We start from the raw sequence: 20,608 nt of genomic DNA on the forward strand, positions 1-20,608 counted from the left end.
CGCTTTGGCCTTTTAAACCTCTACTATAGTCTCACTCCTGTGATGTTTAGCCCCAAAGCCACTCGTAATGCTAGGATTTGAACTGGGATGGTGAGTCAGATCTCAGGACTCGGACGTAATGAGTGAATAACCTACAGGGCCTTATCGGGCAGCTTTTCTTGACAAAAATCGGCAATCAAAGGGAAAGAAGAACAGGAAGAAGCTGAGTCCATCTAAGGCTCAAGCGGCCGCCTGAAACCTCTCAGGTTAGCCGGCCACCAGGCTAGCTGGTTTTCCTATAGGAAAGTTTGGCCTTGCCTGGATGACTCCAGGGATTGTTTGATCCCAAAAATAGGATGAGGGACCTTGTTTGAGTCCCAGATATGAATACTTCAAAATCCAAGGTGAACCCTAGCTGGGAATGGTAGTGAAGTCAGGCAGGGGGACTCAAGTGGTAGGAGTTGGACAGATCTCAGCCTGGGAGTTCCTATATGCCCCCTTTCCCTAGAGAAAATTTTAAAATCTCTGGTTCAAACTCTGTTTAAGAGGAACACCAGGGTCTCCGTGTGCATTTGTGCCAACCCACCAACAACCTGGCCATCCCATCAGGGGAACAAGAGGAGAAGCAGTGTGGCCTGGAAGATAGAGCATGGGCCTGGGAGTCAGAAGGACCTGGGTTCTAATCCCAGCTCTGCCTCTTGTCTGCTGGGTGACCTTGGGCAAGTCACTTCACTTCTCTTTGCCTCGCTTGGGCAAGTCTCGCTTGGGCAAGTCTTTTTGCTTCAGTTACCTCATCTATAAAATGGGGATTAAGACTGTGAGCCCCACATGGCATAGGGATGTGTCCAACCTGGTTAGCTTGTATCTACCCAGTGCTTAGTACACTGCATGGAACATAGTAAGCGCTTAACAAATACCATAAAAAAAAACAAAGATGCTGAAGACTTGGGAAGAGGAATCCTATAAATGAGTGTCTCTGAGGGAGAAGCATATTAAGTGAGAGTGGAGAGTGGCTTTTGAGGATACCCCTAGCCCCTTAATAATAATAATAACAGCATGGCCTAGTGGAAAGAGTACAGGCCTGGGAGTCAGAGGACCTGGGTTCTAATCCTGACTCTGCTTCATATCTGCTGGGTGACCTCGGACAAGTCTCTTAATTTTTTGTGCTTCAGTTCCCTCACCTGCAAAATGGAGATTCAATACTTGCTCTACCTCCTGCTTAGATTGTGAGTCCCATGTGGGACCTGATTATCTCTTATCTACCCCAGTGCTTGGCACTTGGTAAGCACTTAGCAAATATTATTATTATTACTAATCATTATGATAATAATAATGAAAACAAAAATACCTTGTTTTGGTAGATTTTTCAAAGTTCTTTCATATCAGTTATCTCATTTTATCCTCACCCCACCCCTCTGAGAGATAGAGATATCCCCATTTTACAGATGAAGAAACTGAGGCCAGAGAGTCTAAGTGATTTGTCTAAGGCCGCACTGCAAGGAAGGGACAGAGTAGGGACTAGAAGCCTTTTCCACTAGGCCTCAGGCACTGTCCTTGAAGTAATTTTTGAGGTATTTGTCAAATGCTTACTATGTGCCAAGCACTGGGATAGATGCATTTCAATCAATTCGGACACACTCTCTAACTCCACATCAATCAATCAATCAATGGTATTTATTGAGCTCTGATTTTCTGCAGAATACTATACTAAGTGCTTGGGAGAGTACAATAAAGTAGACATGATCACTGCCCTCAAGGAGCTTACATGTAGAGGAAACAGCTGAGTATTAAGTGCTGTGGGGTGCAGACTATGGTGCAAAGATAATGCAGAAAGGAGAGAGAATAGGGTGGGAAAATGAGTGATTAGTCAGGGAAGGCTTCCTGGAAGAGGTGTAATTTTAATAGGGCTTTGAAGATAGGGGAGAGTCATCTGTCAGATATGAAGGGGACAAGAGTTCAGGGCAAGATTTCCAGGCACGGGGTTGATGGAGAGAAGCAGTGTGGCCTAGTGGGAATTATGTACATATCTGTAATTTATTTAGTTATATTAATGTCTGTCTCCCCCTCTAGACTGTAAGATCATTGTGGACAGGGAATGTGTCTGTTATACTGTTCCATTGTATTTTCCCTAGCGCTTAGTGTAGTGCTTTGCACACAGTAAGCGCTCAATAAATATGATTGACTAATTGACTGGAAAAAGCACAGACCTGGGAGTCAGAAGGACCTGGGTTCTAATCCCAGCTCTACCGGTTGCTTGCTGTGTGATCTTGGGCAAGTCACTTAATGTCTCTGTGCCTTGGTTTCCTCGACTGTAAAACAGAGCTTGAGTACCTGTTCTCCCTCCTATTTAGACCGTGAGCCCCATGCGGGACAGGGACTGTGTCCGACCTAATTAACTTGCACCCATCCCAGAATTTAGAACAGTGTTTGACACATAGTAAGAGCTTAACAAATAACATAAAAAACCAACCGTGCACTGAATGATTTTTTTAGAAAAGTGATCTGAACAGCAGGGCGAAGTACGGACTGGAGACGGGAGAGGCAGGAGGCAGGGAGATCAGTATGGTCTCGTGAGGCTCTCACTCCAAGGAGATAGAGGTCAGGCACTTAATCCCCATTTAACAGATGAGGAAATTGAGGCACAGAGAAGTTAAGTGAATTGCCTAAGGTGACCCAGCGGGCGAGTGGTGGAGTCTGGATTAGAACCCGGATTCCCGGACTCGCAGGTCACAATCCTTCCACAGGCCATGCTGCTTCCTTTCCAACTGCGATCTTTCCAAGCCTCCTCTCAATCGCTTACCCCCTTCTAACCCCTCTTCACCCTCCTCCCAATTCCTGCCCTTCTAAGCAGGAGGGCAGATAGCTTCCAGGAGCCAAAGGCTCAGACAAACCCCTCCTGCTGGATTTCCAAAGGGAAACAGTGCCACCGAGAGGTTCTATTAAATGTTGGGCAACGAGGTCCCTACGGGCCCCCGTCTCTCCCGGCGCACGATTCCCCAACCGTGGGCACCCATCCTGGACATCCAAGTGTCTTCTCTGGCTCATTGCCCGTTGGCTAGTGAGGTGGGTTGAGAGAAGCATAGGGGCCTAGTGGATAGAGCACGGGCCTGGGTGTCAGAAGGACTTGGGTTCTAATCCTGACTCTGCCACGTGACTCCTGTGTGACCTCGGGCAAGTCACTTCACTTCTCTGGGCCTCAGTTACCTCATCTGGAAAATGGGGATTAAGACTGTGAGCCCCATCTAGGGCGGGGACTGTGTCCAACCTGATCAGCTTGCGTCTACCCCAGTGCTTAGAACAGTGCTTTGACACAGAGTAAGGGTTTAACAAATGCTATTATCATCATCATTATTATTATTAGTTCAGTGGTTGGCATATAGTAAGTACTTAACAAATATAATTATTAGATAGAAAAATGGGCCCCTGGCCAAGGGAAGAAAAGCACAACAGATGATAAGGCTACTCCCCTCCTCAAAAATCTCCAGTGGCTACCAATCAACCTATGCATCAGGCAAAAACTCCTCACTCTCGGCTTCAAGGCTCTCCATCACCTCTCCCCCTCCTACCTCACCTCCTTTCTTTCCTTCTACAGCCCAGCCCGCACCCTCCGCTCCTCTGCCACTAATCTCCTCACTGTGCCTTGTTCTCGCCTGTCCCGCCGTGGACCCCCGGCCCACGTCCTCCCCTGGCCTGGAATGCCCTCCCTCCGCACATCCGCCAAGCTAGCTCTCTCCCTCCCTTCAAAGCCCTACTAAGAGCTCACCTCCTCCAGGAGGCCTTCCCAGACTGAGCCCCTCCTTCCTCTCCCCCTCTTTCCCCCTCCCCTTCCCCCCGCCCTACCTCCTTCCCCTCCCCACAGCACCTGTATATATGTTTGTACAGATTTGTTACTCTACTTGTACATATTTACTATTCTATTTATTTTATTTTGTTAATATGTGTTTTGTTGTCTGTCTCCCCCTTCTAGACTGTGAGCCCGCTGTTGGGTAGGGACCGTCTCTATATGTTGCCAACTTGTACTTCCCAAGCGCTTAGTACAGTGCTCTGCACACAGTAAGCGCTCAATAAATACAATTGAATGAATGAATGAATGAATGAATACTGGGCACAAACCCATCAATCTGTTCCTACAATCACTCAATGGTATTTACTGAGCACTTACTGTGTGCAGAGCACTGTACTAAGCGCTTGGAGCACAATGCAGTGGAGGTGGTAGACAATGATCCCTGTACGTCTCTGCCCCTTGTGGAAACTTAAAATTTTTGTCCAGAATCTCTAAGGTTCACTGTCTCTGCAGAAGGGGAACCATAATCTATGATTTGTTTGGTGATAACAAGCGCTTAGTTCAGTGCTTAGCACAGTAAGCACTCTTTTCCCCAGAGAGCTGCTCATCATCATCGTCATCAATATCCACGTGAGTAGTATTTATTGAGCAGATATTGTGTGTAGAGCACTAAAATGAGTACTTGGGGGACGTATAAGAATAAACCTCACCCTTGATGATGATGATAATAATAATAATAATAATGGTATTTGTTAAGCGCTTACTATGTGCCCAGCACTGTTCCAAGCTCTGGGGTAGATACAAAGTAATCAGGTTGTCCCACGTAGGACTCACAGTCTTAATCCTCACTTTACAGATGAGGGAACTGAGGCACAGAGAAGTTAAGTGTCTTGTCATCATCATCAATCGTATTGAGCGCTTACTGTGTGCAGAGCACTGTACTAAGCGCTTGGGAAGTACAAGTTGGCAACATATAGAGACAGTCCCTACCCAATAGTGGGCTCACAGTCTATGTCCAAAGTAACATAGCTGACAAGTGGTGGAGCCGCGATTAGAACTCAAGACCTCTGACTCCCAAGCCTGTGCTCAGAATGGGGAACACAAGGAGACAAGATGATTAGTTTTTCCACATTGTTACCACTTCAACGAGCTTAAACAAGGCTTTTGACTCGATGCCCTCACCCCTAATCACTCACTGCTTCATCTCAAGTCTTGGTGGTACCTCAATTTTAGCAACTTTCCCAGAGTCCCAGGGAACATCTTTTCACCCTCTGATGCAGTAGGTGTTTATGCAGTAGTGGTTTGCTGGTCTGGTTTCAGTAGTAATATTTTGTGAGTGCCTGTTTGGGGCAGTGCACTGTAGTAGGTGCTTGGGAATAAAGAATGAAGAGGTGATCAATTCCCTGCCCACATGGAGAGGAAAGGGATGCGGTGAGCTGAGTTGAGTCGAGCCGGATTATGTGCCTGGAGCGGTGTGTTGGCAGTTTTGATGGAGAGGAAGGGGTGAATTTTGGGTTCTAATCCTGGCTCTCCCACTTGTTTGCCGTGTGGCCTTGAGCAAGCCACTTCACTTCTCTGGGCCGCAGTTACCTCCTCTGTGAAACGGGGATGAATACCGTGCGGGATGGGGACCGGGGCCCCGATTTGCTTGCATCCAGTGCAGTGCCTGGCACATAGTAGGCACTTAACAAATACCGTTATCATTATTATTTGTAGATGCGGTGAAGAGACCCCAGGATTTAGCGACTGGCTGAATGGGGGCGGCGGGGCACACAGGGGGAGACGAGTGAAAGGATAATGCCAATGCCGTGGGTTTCAGAGATGGGAAGGATGGGAAAGAGCAGATTATTTAGGAGGGAAGATGAGGAGCTGTTTGGGCTACAAAAAATACTCGGGAATACATCGTAGCCAAAGGGTAGGGGTTTTATTTATTTATTTCGGGGCGGGGGGCAGGCTACCCCCTTCTAATCAATCAATCAATCAATCAATCGTATTTATTGAGCGCTTACTATGTGCAGAGCACTGTACTAAGCGCTTGGGAAGTACAAATTGGCAACACATAGAGACAGTCCCTACCCAACAGTGGGCTCACAGTCTGAAAGGGGGAGACAGAGAACAGAACCAAACATACCAACAAAATAAAATAAATAGGATAGAAATGTACAAGTAAAATAAATAAGTAAATAGAGTAATAAATATGTACAACCATATATACATATATACAGGTGCTGTGGGGAAGGGAAGGAGGTAAGATGGGGGGATGGAGGGGGGACGAGGGGGAGAGGAGGGAAGGGGCTCAGTCTGGGAATTCTAATTCTTCTAATTCGTGGCTGCCCAATCTATTGCGGGTTATGCAGTCCCTTTAAATTAGTGACTGGGAGATTGGGAGAGGCAGGGAGCCGAGCCGGGGAAACTGAGTATTTTGGGGGGGGGGGGGGGGGGGGGGGGGGGGCGTGAGGAGGGGCCGGGGAGAAGACTCCATTTCCCAGAAGGGCTTTGGGCGGCGCTGCCCATCCAATTTCCGTCGCGTCCGCGCGGCGGCACGTACTGCGGGTGACGCATAATGTCCAGGACGTTTAGAATCGCGGTCGCGTCGAGTGCGGTGTGTGCGCGAGGGGGCCGCTGGCGGGGTCCGGACCTGCGGCGGCGGAGACACCCGGAAAGGTACGGACCGAGCCCGCCCGCCCGGACGGAGGGGACGGACGGACGGAGGGCGGGCGAGCGAGCGAGCGGGGCGGCGGAGCGGAGGGGCGCGCAGAGCCCAGCCCGGGGCCGGCGAGGCGGGAAAGAGCGCCGGCCCCGGGCTGGGGGAGGGGCGGCACCTGCTTGGCTCGCCCATTAAAGGGCGCTAAGGCGAGGAGGGGGGCTTTGGAGGGGGCTTCAACCTCTCTTTACCTAGCAACACGCAGCGGGAGGCGAGGGCCTAATTTCCCCCGGCTCCGCGGACTGGCTCTGCCCGGGGCCCGCGGGCACCCCGCTTCCTCATTGGCCCGAGGGGTGCTTGCTCTGCCCGCCGCCCCCCCTTTCCACCTCATTTCTGGTTCTTTGACGGTCGGGGGCGGAGGGGTGGGGACGAAACGGAATTTTGGGCCCCCCACCCACCGCTCCTATTAGGTTCCACCATTTCAACGTTAATTTGACCAATCTCTGCCCCCCGTTTTCAGCCCTTTCGCCCCTCGCGTTTTCACTTCCTTCCGCCCCCCCGTTTCACCCCCGCCTTCGTTTTCGCCTCCCATTTTCCTCATTCTCCCCGTCTCCCTTCTCCCCCTCCCCCCCCCCCTTTCCTCTTCCCCCTTCCCCCCTCCCCCTTTCTTCCCTCTTCCCCCCGCCCCCTTCCCCCCACATTAATTAATTAATTAATCCATTCATTCAATCGTATTTACCGAGCGCTTACTGTTAGCAGAGCACCATACTAAGCACTCGGGAAGTAGAAATCGGGACAATTTTTACAAAGCACAATCCTCCTTCCCCCCAGCCCCCATCCTCTCTCGAAGGGGGGCAGAACTTTGTAGTTAGATTTTATCCCTTAGGTAGAAAAGAGGAGGTATGTGAGTCCGGTGTTGCAAACCAGTGTGGAATAACCAAACACAAGCTATTGGTCTCAGGGAGCAGGTTTCCAAGAGGTTCACCGGTATAAACTCATGTCCCTCTGCCTCAGTAAAAATACTTTTAGGTTAAATGCTTCAGGCATTCTTTCCTCCAGTTTTTTTCTCATCCGACAAAGTCTTTTTTCCCCATATTACAGTGGTTAAGCCTGAATCATTTGAAGTCATCTTTGATATATGCGGTGTCAGTGAAACTTTATTGTTACCAACTTACCCTTTCTAGTCACTGGGGCAGGGAACGTGTCTACCAACTCTGTTGTACTCTCCCAAGCGCTTAGTACAGTGCTCTGCACACAAGTGCTCAGTAAATACAGTTGATTACTAATGAAAGCTGATGTGTGCATTCTTGTCTAATGAAAGTCCAATTTGGTAGGTAAATTAATATGAATATTTCGGGATGTAACAGGGGGCTTTTGGTTCCTCCTTTGCCCCACTATACTGGCCTTGGATGGAGGGGGTGATTATTTTTGTGCCCTGAGTGCTTTTCAATAAGGCTACCCCGGCCTTTAAAAACCAAAGAAAAAAAAAACCAACACTCAGTCCAGTATTGTGAAGTGAACTGTGTCTTAGACCGCTTTAGGTAACAGATGTGGAGAATCATTTTTGTAGACATGAAAGGGAGTTATTCTAGTTCTGCTCAGCAGGTTTTGGGTACCTCCTGTGAGTGCAGTGCTTGTTTTCGAAGAATAAGTGCAGGCTTTTTGTTGTGCATAAATTCTTTTTACAAAAGATTGTATCTTACATGTTAAAATGATATAAGTCCTCCCCCCCAGTATCTTTGTGGTTACTGGTCTACTTTTGGATGGGGGGGGGGGGCGCAGAAATTTTTTAGTGTTTTTTCTTGAGGGCTTTTTATTTTTTTTGAGGGTTTATCTGATGATTTACAGCGATTTTTGAATATTGTATAAAGGGCTTTAACTCCATCTGCAAAATATAACAAGTCTTTGTTTTGGCTATCGTAACATGGGTGTCCTCCAGTTATATGAGCAAAGTGCCTCGAGAAATTATGCTTTTTTTGGAACGTTGTGTTTTGTTTGGTTATAATGTAGAATCTCTGTCAATATCCCATTGTATTTAAGCTTTACATTTGCATTTATTGGATTTCACCTGTGCACTTGAGTCTTCACCTCCAAAATACTTAGGTAATCACCCACCCCCTCCCCGATCTTGAAAAGACGATGGCTTCCCCTTTTCCGTAATTTATTTAGTGCGTATTCCTTGAGGGCAGTGATCGGGCCTTATAGTTCTGTTGTATGCTCCCAAGCACTTAGTACAGTGCTCTGCACACAGTAAGCGCTCAATAAATACGATTGAATGAATGAATGAATACCATTGATTAATTTATACAAAGCACTTTACTAAGTGCTGGGGAAAGGTGCCAGGAGATTGATTTAGATGCACTTCCTGGTCCATACGCTAAAAGGTAAATAAATAAAATGGTAAATAGACCAGTATTAGAAAAAAGGGCCTCATTCGAGGTTTTTCTCTGCTTCAGCAGAACTCCGTATTCTAGTGGTCACAATCCTTCCAGCATTCCACTTCTGCCTGGCCTATTCCTTTGGGACAGGGCGTCGCCTTGGTGACCGTGGGGAGTGACACCCTTTGTCGCACTCAGATGGAGAAACTAGTTTCTGCCTGTCATTTGTTAGACGTTCTGGTGTGCGAGACCCGGCTTTGAATATTTTCCGGTATGTCTGAGTAAGAGTAAGGCAGATTACTAGAACAAATGGTCTTTTAGAGTTCCATTTGGGCCCAAACACAAGGAAGAGATGTATATCTTTTTCCCTTTCATGTAGTCCTTCAGTTTTCTGTAGAAGGATGTACTGAGTCCTAACAGCTTTGCTCAAAACAGCCTGAACTTTGAGACAAATAAGGTTATTCTTCCTCCTAATCGTTGCTGCCTTGTAAACATGGCCATATTTTCTGGCAGCAGTTTTTTTTTTAATATGTAGCTATAAATCACACTAACATCATTTTCTTGTTCTGTTTTGGAGGCAGTGTTTGAGAAATAAAGATGGCTATTAGGAAAACAGTCTGAGCTCTAATGGAAACAGAGAACCTGGCTTTATTTCTCTTGTCTAGGTGTCACCGGGGGCAAGAAAATTTAATGGGAAAAGCACAGGACTAGAAATCAGGACACCAGGTGCTATTCTGGGTGCAACCATTAAGACACTCTGGAATAGTCAGTCAGTTTCTTTGTATCTCCGTATTTTAATCTGAAGAGGGAGTAATTTTTTTTCCAGGGTGCACTGGTTACCTCGAAGGGCTGTGGTGAGGATTAATTAGGAAATGTAAAATGCTTTAAGCTGCTTAGAGAAAAATACTGTATGAATTACAAGATTCATTCATTCATTCAATCGTATATATTGATTGTATCCGTACTCATTTCCTCAAGCACACAGGTGAACATTTCTCAGCAGATGATGATGAATAAAGATTCATCATCTTCTTTATAGTCCATTGCATTGCTGCTTCACAAGCCCTTTTTCTTAATTTCATTTTGAAAACTATAAAGGTATTTTGATTTGATAGCACAGAACTATGAAGTCTTTGCCAGTACTAAGAAACTTTGAACTTGAAAAACAATTTCTCTTTTTGATTGGCTCTCTCATATAAGCCCAAGGATTGCAGAAAAAAAATGAACAGTTGATAGGAGAGGGGAATTTGTTGCCTTGATGTTGAGGGGGTTCTGTGATGAGGTAAACTCAATCCTCTCCTGGCACAGTTTCACTCTGCATTTTGGATAGAACGCTTAGGGAATTGGGAAATGTTTTTCTGACAGCCCAGTGCTGTATTGGAAGAAGTGGTTGCGTGCATGTATGTGACATCGCTCCAGGTATGGCTACGGCAGCTTTGTCAAACTGAGTGTATTTACTTTCTAGATTAGAACACATGTTCCCAAAATGTTATTGTAACACCAGTTGTAGTTGGGAGGGCGAGGTGTTTGAAACCCAGACCTGAGTCAGAGCTTCCGTGTCTGCAGAAGAAAGCTGGGGCCTCCACTTTTTTTGGGGGGGGACTCTAACGTACTCATCCTAAGGGCCCCATTACCTAAGTACTAGCTCCTGTAGCTCTCCTCTTTTCTTAGGGAAGCAGTGTTGTCTAGTGGAAAGAGCCTGAGCCTCAGAGGACCTGGTTTCTAATCCTGGCTCTGCCCCCTTTGTCTGCTCTGTGACCTTGGACAGGTCGTTCAATTTATCCGAGTCTGTTACCTCATCTGTAAAAGGGGATCCAATACCTATTCTCCTCCCCCATAGACTGTGAGCCTCTTATGGGACAGGGACTGCATCCACTCTAACTTGTATCTAGCCCAGCACGAAGAACATTGCTTAACACCTAGTAAGCACATGACAAATCTCATTATTATTATTATTATTATTATTATTATTATTATTATCATCATCATCATCATTATTCATGAGATGTAAAATTATTAAAATAAGGTGATTAAAAAAATTTATGGTAATGGTACTAAGCTATTTATCATGGTAGCCAGACTCTTAAAATTGGGTTTCTCTCAAATCAAGGAATATATTTGAGATGAAAATAAATATGTATACGTGAAAGAAGTTATAAAGCATAACAGCCTTTTGGCTAGTGCATGGACTTCAAGGGAAATTTAGGAAATACTGTTAAGTCCACTTGAAAGTGTAGATGGTTAGTCAGAATGAGACTTATTCTCTCAGGTGAGGGGAAGTTAGGGGTCTTCCAAATTGCCCAATCAAGTATCCACTACAGCAGTGCAGTGCACTAAGAACCTGCCCCCCAGTGTGTGAAAGAGTTAATGCTCCTTCTAAAATGCCCAATTTTCTCTCAGGGAGTAACTTTAAACATCTGATGATAATGAGGCTAATTCTTCACTTTGAAGTTAGAAATCTTTGTTGTATAAAGTTGACTGGCTGAGACACATTTTTTATTTTTAACAGTCTGGCTGCCCTCCCACACAGAAGGGCTTTAGTAGTAGTAAAGTCAATAAAGTGAACAGTCTCTTCCCTTCAACTTGAATTTTTTGTGGGGGGTGGGGGGAGAGTTGGCAAATTATTTACAAAATTGTGATGATTACTGAATTTATATAAAGTTCTGATCAGCATTCTAAAGCAAGGGATATTCACAGGCTTTTCAGCAGACTATAAAATGGCAGGATTTTTTTTGCATCTGAGTGCCCCTTTTCTAGAACTAAAATGTGAAGAAACATTTTGATAAATGTAGTAATTACCAAGTCTTTATAGAGGCCTGTTAAGAACATTGAAGTGTTCTCTTGGTTGTTTTAGGCATCTCCTGTGAGGTATTCCAGCATATGTATATTTTTTATTACTCTTTCCACTCGCCAATTCTTTAACTTTTCCATAAAGTCAATATATGGATTGAGATGAAAGTAGTTGGAGGAAGGGTCTTGGTTGTATTCTTTAAAACACACTGGATTGAATTTTTTTCCCCCCTCCAAGTTTAGTACACGACTGATAGGGCCACATGCCCATATATATATGGAACACGTAAACACTTTGGCCACTCAGCGCTGTGTCCTTTGAGCCTGGTATTACTCTTTCAAAAAGTTAAGGGGTCTTCCAACTTCTATTGAGAATCTGTGTCACAATTTTAGGACATTTTATGGACCAGTTTCTAGCTGCCTTTCCCCCTGTCCCAGCCTCAGTTTTGGGTGGCAGGAGGATGGGAGTTTGTAGGGAAGCAGCTCCAAAATAAAATATGCAAACTATCTCTGAAACTTGGCAAATCCTCCAATAATTTTATTTTGTCAATGAATAGAGCTTTTGGGACACTGTAGTTTGTTCTTGTCATTTGAAGATCTAAACTGATGAAGAATAGAGATACTGATGTAAAGCCATTTTTTTATACCCTTCGCAGAAAAGAAATTTGCTTTGGTTATGAATAGAGGAGACTGTATAGGTAATGTTGTTTGTATTATCACATTTCATAATCTCCTGGGATTTGAATCAGAGAAAGGTCTCCCTGTTCCTAAGTCTTTAGTTTTCGAAGTTGATGCTGGAAGATATTGATAACATAATTGTCCTTAGATGAATTAATTTCCTTAAAGCCTGCCATTTTCTGTTGGTTGGGTGCTCCAAATTAAAAGGGTCTTTTGAGGACCTAAGTAATTCCAGAAGCTTAAAAGCGAACTGCTTATAGTACCAGAGTTCCCAACTAATCAATCAAGCGATGATATTTATTGAGCACTTACTGGGGGCAGAGGACTACACTAAGCACTTGACCGTGTTTTGCCGTACTTACTAAAGCCAAACACTCGCAAGTTGCTCAGACTGTGGTTTCACAATATTAGGTATCAGAGATCTTCAGAAGGTGGGGGGCGGACGGGGAGGGGGAGAAACAGATTTGAGACAGTCCTTGAGTGCTGGGTTTTTATTTCAGTTCTACAGATGCCAGTCTCCTGTTGAATGAGGGATGAGCCTAAGTCCAGTTGCACAGACTTGGGGCCTGAGAACCCACGTGAGGGAAATGATTGTAGTGCTAGTGGTTTGTCCCTGTCAGTCATGTCCTCCTTGTGGCTGTGGGGGCAACAGTTTGGTAGTTGGGCAGGGGCGCAGCACATTGCACAGTGTAGGTAAAAACATTCTTGTGTGCACTTCAGTTTTACCGCTTACTGTATAGCAGTTAAGCAGGTGGTATTTATTGAGTGCTTACTGTTTGCAGAGAGCACTGTACTAACATTTGGCAAGTCACTGGCCCTGGCCCCACTCTTCTTCCGTTATCTCTTCTAAACAGTGACTAGATGTTTTTGATCAGGGCCAGGTCCACTTTTTTTTCTTCTCCTATTGGGCGGTCATTTTTTCCCTTTTAAACTCTGAATGACGATTCCTTTCCTTTTCCCCTTTGACTCAGTGGTAGTAAAAACGACCCTGTTTGCTCATCTCCATTTATTTTATGAGATCGGCATACGTTTTCTGTTGCCACTTCTGCCGTCCCCTGTCTCTTCCCCCTCCCCCTCATTTTGGCTTCTCTCCAATTTAATGCCCGTCTAAAGAGCTGTTGTAAAATCACCTTTCCCCTTCTGTGAAAGCAGAACTGTTTTTCGAGGCCCATCCTTTCTCTTGCTTTCGCTTTGTCTTTGGTCTCATTTCTTGTTAGTGGAAATAAATGTAGTTTCTTTTGGGCATTGCACTAGCTAGGCAGCTTTTACTGCAGAAATATGCTTTAGTCTTTGCAGCCATTTATAGTGGTATTGAATTCTTTCTGTAGTTAGAGATTTCCCTCAGCATCTAATATGGCCGAACCTTGATTAGCAGGTCTTTGATTATTATGCGACTGGTTTATCCATCCATTTCACGGTTCAGGATGCACGACTTGGTTCAGATTTCTTCTTTGAGGAAATCCCCAAACTTTGATTTTGTGACTTGGAATTGTAGAGGTTTTCATTTAACTGGAGAATTCAAAGGCCTCCATCCTTTCGAGCCGTCCTCACTTTTCCTCCTCTGTGATGTCCACCAATATCCCTCCTTCAGGTCTTTTTCTGTCGCTCGCCTTATCATTCTCACTTGTGTTTCCCCATTGAGTCCAAAAGATGAAGAGGTGGGGATTGGGGTTCTGGAAATTGTTGTTTAAAGTGGAAGGCTTACTCCCACAAATTTAGCGGTTTTTGTTTTTTCCCTGAGACAGTTTGAGAATATTGTAGTTGGAGTTCTACAAAGAGTTTGTAAAATGATTTCAATTTTCTGGGTTATTTGAGGCATCAGCAAATAAAACCAATTTTATTTACCCCTTTCTTCCAAGGAGCTCAAAGGATTTGATATGTATTATCTTATTAGTATTCTCAGTACCCTTTGGCACAGTCGGTGTTTTCATTCCATAGATCAGCCAACTCCAATATTTCCAAGTTAAATGGTGGATTCAGGATTTCAGAGCTAGTAATTGTGGAGCTAGATCCAGAACAAAGATTTCTGTTCTGAAAACTTGTTTTCAAGGTGTTCCAAGTACTTTGGACTGTAGGGGAGGAGAGTACGAGGTACGAGGAGAGTTGCTGTCCTATACATAATCTCAGGTACCTTCAGAATAACGGGTCTGACAACTTCCTGAGTGATAGGTAGTTACTTATAGGGATATGTCAGCCCTACCCACAATCTTTGGAAGGCAGTTTGGTTTGGTGGAAAGGATATGGGGCTAGAGGGCGGGTCAGAGGACTTGGATTTTCTGATCTCAGTGCTGCCATTTGCCTGCTGTGTGACCTTGAGCTAGTCACCGGGCTTTGGTTTCCTCATCTCTAAAATGGAAATAAGAATACCACCTCCCTTTCCTGGCCTCACAGGAACGTTGTGAGGACCAGATGAGTAAGGGCGTTGGACAAATGAAAGTACTATACAAATTCAAAAGGTACCATCCCTCTTCTTTTAACAAACTCCATGCTTCAGCATTGCCCTTTCCATCCAACTCCACTCCTTTGTCCCTCTGTTGATTTTGCACTATTAACCCCCAGCTCTGGATCACCTCCACAGTACACTTCCTTTGCTTTTGGAGGAAAGCCAGAGAGCAGGCCAACCTCTGCCACTTGGAATTCTCCTTCACTTGTTACAGCTCCACCCCCTTTTCCGCTCAATGACTTTTCTCCTCTTGCCTCAACTCTCATGCCCACTGTCCCCACCAATCGTTCCAGACATTTAACTCCTTAAAAAAAAAATATAAAAAAATCTGGATCTCACTGCACCCTCCGGCTATCGCCCCATTGCTCTTATTTCCATTCCTGTTCTAGCTCTGGGAATGGGTTGTATATCCGTTTCCGCTCTGCCTCGCTCACCAGTGTGGTTTTCACCCCCTTTACTCTCCAGGGTCACCAGGGACTTCCTTGTTGCCAAATCTAAGGGGATTCTACTCCTTGACCTCTTGGTTTTACTGATAGTTGTTTTTGGTTGTCCTCTTTAACTCTGGCTGTTCCGTCTCGGTCTCTTTAGCTGGCTCCTCTTCTGCTCACCTCCTGACCGTTGGTATCCCTCAAGACTCTCTCTTGGGCCCCCTTCTCTTCTTACTTTATACTTCATCTGCTCCCAATGGCTTCAGCTACCACCTCTTATATGGATGACTCCCAAATCTAGTCCTGTCCTCTCCTCCTGTCTTCAGTCTTGCATTACCTCTTGCCTGCAAGGTATCTTCTTATGACTGTCCCAGTGGCACCTTAAAGTCAATGTGTCTAAAACTCCTCAGCTTCACTCCCAAATTCACTCCTCCACTCAAGTTGCCCATCACAGACGATAACACTGCTATCCTCTCTGTCTCCAGAGCCCGAAACCAGTATTATCCTGTATCCTTTAACTCCTGCGTCGTCTGCCACCAAATCCTGTTAGTTTGTTGTTGGTTTTTTTCCCTTAAGAACATTTCTTGGATCTGGTCCTTCCTCTCCATCCAAACCGCCACCACCCTGGTCCAGGCACTTGCCATATCCCAGCCCAGCTACCTCATCGGTCCCTTCACTGGTCATTCTGCGCACTTTTCCCAACTCATAAAACCTTTAGTGGTTCCCCTTTCCTCTCCTCATCAAGCAGATAACTCCTGACCATTGGCTTTAATGTTAATGCACTCCATTAGCTTTCTCGTACTTACTTATCCACTCTCTTCTCCCACTACACCCCTGTTGGCTCTCTTCGTACCTCTCTCAATCGGACTCTCTCACTCATCTTCTTCCTGTCTCTCCTGCTTCCAGCTCTTTGCTCGCACACTTCTCTCTCCCCACAGATCTGCCAGACCATAGCCCTCTCCATCTTCAAAGCCTTTCTCAAATCCCACCATCTCCAGAACACTTTCCCTGATTAATCTTCCTTTTCAGGTCACGTCCTCCCAAATCCCGCCTTGGCATTTATGCAGACACAACCACCTGTACTACTTCTGGTACATATCAATTTATGTACTCCTACTATTTAAGTACTTACTCATGGACATAGCTGTCTTTTCATTCTTTTCTTTCTCCTAGCTGTAATCGATTTTGATTCTAACTCTGTCATATTCTTTCAAACGCTTAGTTGAATGCTCTGTGCACAGTAAATGCTAAGGCATGCTTGATTGGGCACCAAAAGGTTGTTTAAAAATGAGTTTTCTATATTAAGACATATATAAACTAGTTCACTTTTGCAGTTTTCACCATTAGATTGCCTGCATCTTGAGGACAGGGACCATGTCCTTGTCTTCTGCTGTGTTCTCCTAAGTGCTTAGGACAGTCCTCTGCTTACGGTAGGTGCTTAAAAAATACCACTGGTTTTTGATGCTGTATGGCAAAAGTACTGGTCCGGGAATTGGATCACTGGAGATGGCAATTTTTGTTGGAACTTTAATTCTAATGCCCCCCTGCCCTTGTTTTGAAGAGGTGTTGACACATTTTGACACTTCTCCTCATGTGTGGTTTGCTTGTTCCTTAGGCCTAGCCATGACTTCTGGATCTGTGACTGTGGACTCGAAAGCTGAACTTACCACCCTCCTGGAACAGTGGGAAAGAGATCATGGCAGTGGCCAAGATATGGTCCCTATTCTCACTAGGTAAAACAATTTAAGGGTTTTTGTTTGTTTGGGGAGGGGAGTGTTGGTTGAGATTAAGATGGAGGGGGAGGGTGGGTTTTGTGATTCCCAGGTCTATCGTATTAGCCCCAATCTCTCACTTCCTCTATAATGTAGCATTTCCTCTTGCCTACAAGACTTCTCCACATGGGTGTCTCACCAGCACATCAATCTCAAAATGTCTTAAATCAAATTCCTCATTTTCCTTCCTCTCCTCCATGTAACTTTCCCATCACAGTTGAGAGTGCCACCATCTTGATATTATGCTGTGAGCCCCATGTGGGACAGGGACTGTGTCCCATCTGATTAACTTATATCTACCCCAGCATTTAGAACAGTGCTTGATGCATAAGTGCTTAACAAATACCATAATAGTAATGCAATCCTTGATTCCTTGCTGTCTTTAAACACACATTCATTATTGCTCAATCCTGCTGGCTTTTCATCTTTGACACTTTCCCGATTCTCTCCTTCCTCTCCACCCAAGTGATCAAGCCAGACTTCTCTGTCAGCCTCGTCTCTCGTCTCCCTGCCTTCAACCTCTCTATCCAGTCAGTACTTCACCCTGTATTTGACTCCAGCCAATTACACTTCACTGGCGAGTAAACGCCTTTTGGACAGGGAATCAATCACTTGCTCATTTTGTACTTCATGAGGGTTTAGTGTAGTCCATTGCACCTGGTTTGCACTCAGTAAATGTTATTACTACGGTTACTCAGTTGCCCAGATCATCTTTCTAAATCATCGATCTGCACACACCTCTCCACTTCTCAAAAATCCCCAATGGCTCTCCATTCTCCTCCACATCAAGCAAAAGCTCTGGATCATCGGTTTCAAGGCTCTTCTTCAACTTGCTCCCTCTTTTATGAGCAAGCTCGTTGTGGGCAGAGAATGTGTCTGTTTATTGTTATAGTATACTCTCCCAAGTGCTTGGTACAGTGCTTTGCACACAGTAAGCGCACAGTAAACATGACTGAATGAATAAATGGATGCACATCAGTTCACAGTCTTCATTCCTCCCCAAGTTAACCTTTTTGCCTTTCCTCTTTCTCAGCTCTTCCGCCTCCGACCTTCTGCTCACATCCTTCCTCCTGCCTGGAACTCCCTCCAGATTAGTGACACTACTGAGTGAAAAGCGCTGTACCAGCTGCTTTTTAGAGAGAATATAATAGAAGAAAAATACCCATTTCCTCCCCACAAGGATCATTTAATCTAGTTTTGGGGCGGGGAGACATGAAGACAGGCAAAAATTATTAGCACGTAGTGGGAGTTAATAGCTATAAATACAGTTGACTATATATAAGTCCTGAGTATGGCTAGAAGAACATGAGTGCTTAAGATGGCTGTTAGATTGATGTGCCATGGAGTGGTGGGAATTAATTAAGGAAAGCTTCATGGATGAGGCAGAATTTTAGGAGGGTTTTGAAGGCAAGGAGGGCTGTGGTCTGGTGGATATGGTTGGGGGGAGGCGTGGAAGTTTCTAGGCAGGGTAACAGTGCGAGTGAAGGGTCAGGGGCAGGTAAGTTGAGAATGGGCTACAGTGAACTTGGGAGGAGTGAAGATTTTGAGTTGGGGAGCAGTGGGTGAAGAGAACCTATGTGTAAGGAGGGCAAGCAGTGAGAAGCAGGGAGACCTAGTGGAAAGAGCATGGGCCTGGGTGTCAGGGGACCTGGGTTCTTATCTCAGTTTCTCCAAGTCCTGTACTAATCTTGGCTCTGCCACTTGTCTGCTGTGTGACCTTAGGCAAGTCACTGCACTTCTCTGTGCTTGTTACCTCATCTGTAAAATGCAGGTTGAGAATGTGAGCCCCACGTGGGACAGGGACTGTGTCCAACCTGATTTACTTGTATCCACCCCAGCACTTAGTACAGTGCTTGGCACATAGTAAACGCTTAAATACCATAATTTTTTTTCACTAAGTGCTGGAGGAGATGCAAACTAATCTGGTCAGACACAGTCCCTGTCCTGTCACTTAGATTCTGTGTGCCTCAGTTTCTTGACTGGTAAAAATGGTAATAAGATACCTGTTCCCCATCCCTCTTTGACTGTTGAGCCTGTTGTGGGACAGGGACTGTCTGATCTGTTTACATCACATCTACCCCAGTGCTTAATGCAATGCTTGGCATATAGTAAGCACTTAAATACCGCTATTAGTTGATTAATGAAGGAAGGTTGGTGGGGAAACTTGAAATCAATGTTTGCTATGCCCAGAGATGGGTAGCCAATGAAGGTTTTTTTTTTTTTGAGAGGTGGAGAGAGGTGTCCTGAACGATGTGTGAGGAACGTGGTTTAGGCAGCAGTGTGGAGTGTAGACTGAACCAGGGAGAGGCTGGAAGCTGGGAGACCAGTGAGGAGGCTGTTACTGTAGTCAAATCACAGTTTGACCAGAGTTTGAACTTGGGCGATGGCTGTTTGAAAGGGGAGAAAGGGCAGATCTGGGAAATGTTTGGTAGGGAGAATTGGCAGGATTTAGCCATTGATTGAATATGTAAGCTGAAAAAAAAGTTGTGGGTCTCTGAGATAGGGAGGACAGAAGTATTATTGACAACGATGGAAAAGTTAGTAGGGAAGCTTTGAAGTTCAATTTTCAGACATGCTGAGTGTGAGGTGCCTGGGTGATATCCCCCTTCAAATCTACCAGACCATAACTGTCCATTTTCAAAGGCCTTCTGAAATCCCACTTCCTCCAGGAGGCTTTCCCCAATTCATTTTCTTCTCCTCAGGACGTATCCTCCCAATTACCTCAGAGCCTCCTATCTGTAAATTGTGTGAGATGTCTCTCCCTCTCCCTTCGCCTCCGGGCCCCCACCCCCACCCCCATTGTAGACTCCTTCAGGCCCTAGTTATCTCTTTTACCTTTGTTGTATTCTCCCAAGCACCTAGCACAGTAATCTGCACACAGTAAGTGTTCAATAAATGACTATTGTTTGATAGTACTCTTAGGGTTTCTTCTTTCAAAAGGCATCTGAGGTCAGGAGAAGAGATAGGCCTGTTGGTAAGGGCTTAATATCAGGATTGATCTGCTCATCTTACTTAGCCTGTTTTCTTTTTTTCTCCCTTTCCCTTTTTAATCTATCTCCTCCCCCATTTTTAGACAGTGAACCAGCCAGTTGTGGGCCAAGAGACTGTCTCTGAATAGTGCCCACATATTCTTTCCTGCTTAGTGCAGGGTTTTGCAGTGAAGCACTTAATAGATGACATTCTTAATTAAAAATGGCAAAACCCCCGAAGCAGTACTGCTCTCGTTTTGAACATTGTACCTTTTCCTTGCTTTGCATCTGATGTAATGGTGTTTTTAGTAAATATTTATTTAGGGCTTACCGTGTGCTGAGCATCATATTAAACCTGGCGAGCCTACCAAAGGAGTAAGCAACATAATCACGGCCCTTAAGATGCTTGCCGTAATAAAGCGAAAGCTACTGTGTTTCTTGAAGTTTAGTTCTACTAATGGTAAGGGTCAAAGCAAAGCCTATTACTCTGTCACGGAGCCAACAGAATGCTTTTCAGATCCCCGGAAGACGAGCCCTTGGTGAAAACTCCACCTGGAGTTGAACAGTTTGCTGGTAGACTTCCTTATGGCTGACCTCAACGGGTTTAAGTAACACTTCAAATAGAGACTTGATGACCCATGGAGATAACATCTGTGTCTCAGGAGGTGGTCTGGGGGTCAAAGAGTCTTATTTTGTAGGTTTGAGGTATAAAGGAAAAATAAGTAGAGGACTCAAAGTGCATA

General features: G+C 45.1%; 1 protein-coding gene across 5 annotated transcripts in view; it reads left to right on the top strand.

Moving 5' to 3' along the window:
- Positions 1-20,608, top strand: part of DCAF1 (DDB1 and CUL4 associated factor 1) — a 63,182-nt gene that overhangs the window by 2,824 nt on the left and 39,750 nt on the right. For 4 of the 5 annotated variants that reach the window (XR_005457181.1, XR_005457182.1, XM_038770849.1 and 1 more), the window contains exon 2: positions 16,740-16,857. Coding sequence is in view for 3 of the 5 variants with exons in the window: in XM_038770849.1 (XP_038626777.1) it covers positions 16,748-16,857 (110 nt within the window). In the remaining 2 variants the exon portion in view is untranslated. Of the gene's footprint in view, positions 1-6,362; positions 6,428-16,739; positions 16,858-20,608 lie in introns of those variants that run through there. The other variant, XM_038770850.1, reaches the window with a different exon arrangement.

Source organism: Tachyglossus aculeatus, chromosome X2, assembly GCF_015852505.1.
Source record: "Tachyglossus aculeatus isolate mTacAcu1 chromosome X2, mTacAcu1.pri, whole genome shotgun sequence".
NCBI lineage: Eukaryota > Metazoa > Chordata > Mammalia > Monotremata > Tachyglossidae > Tachyglossus > Tachyglossus aculeatus.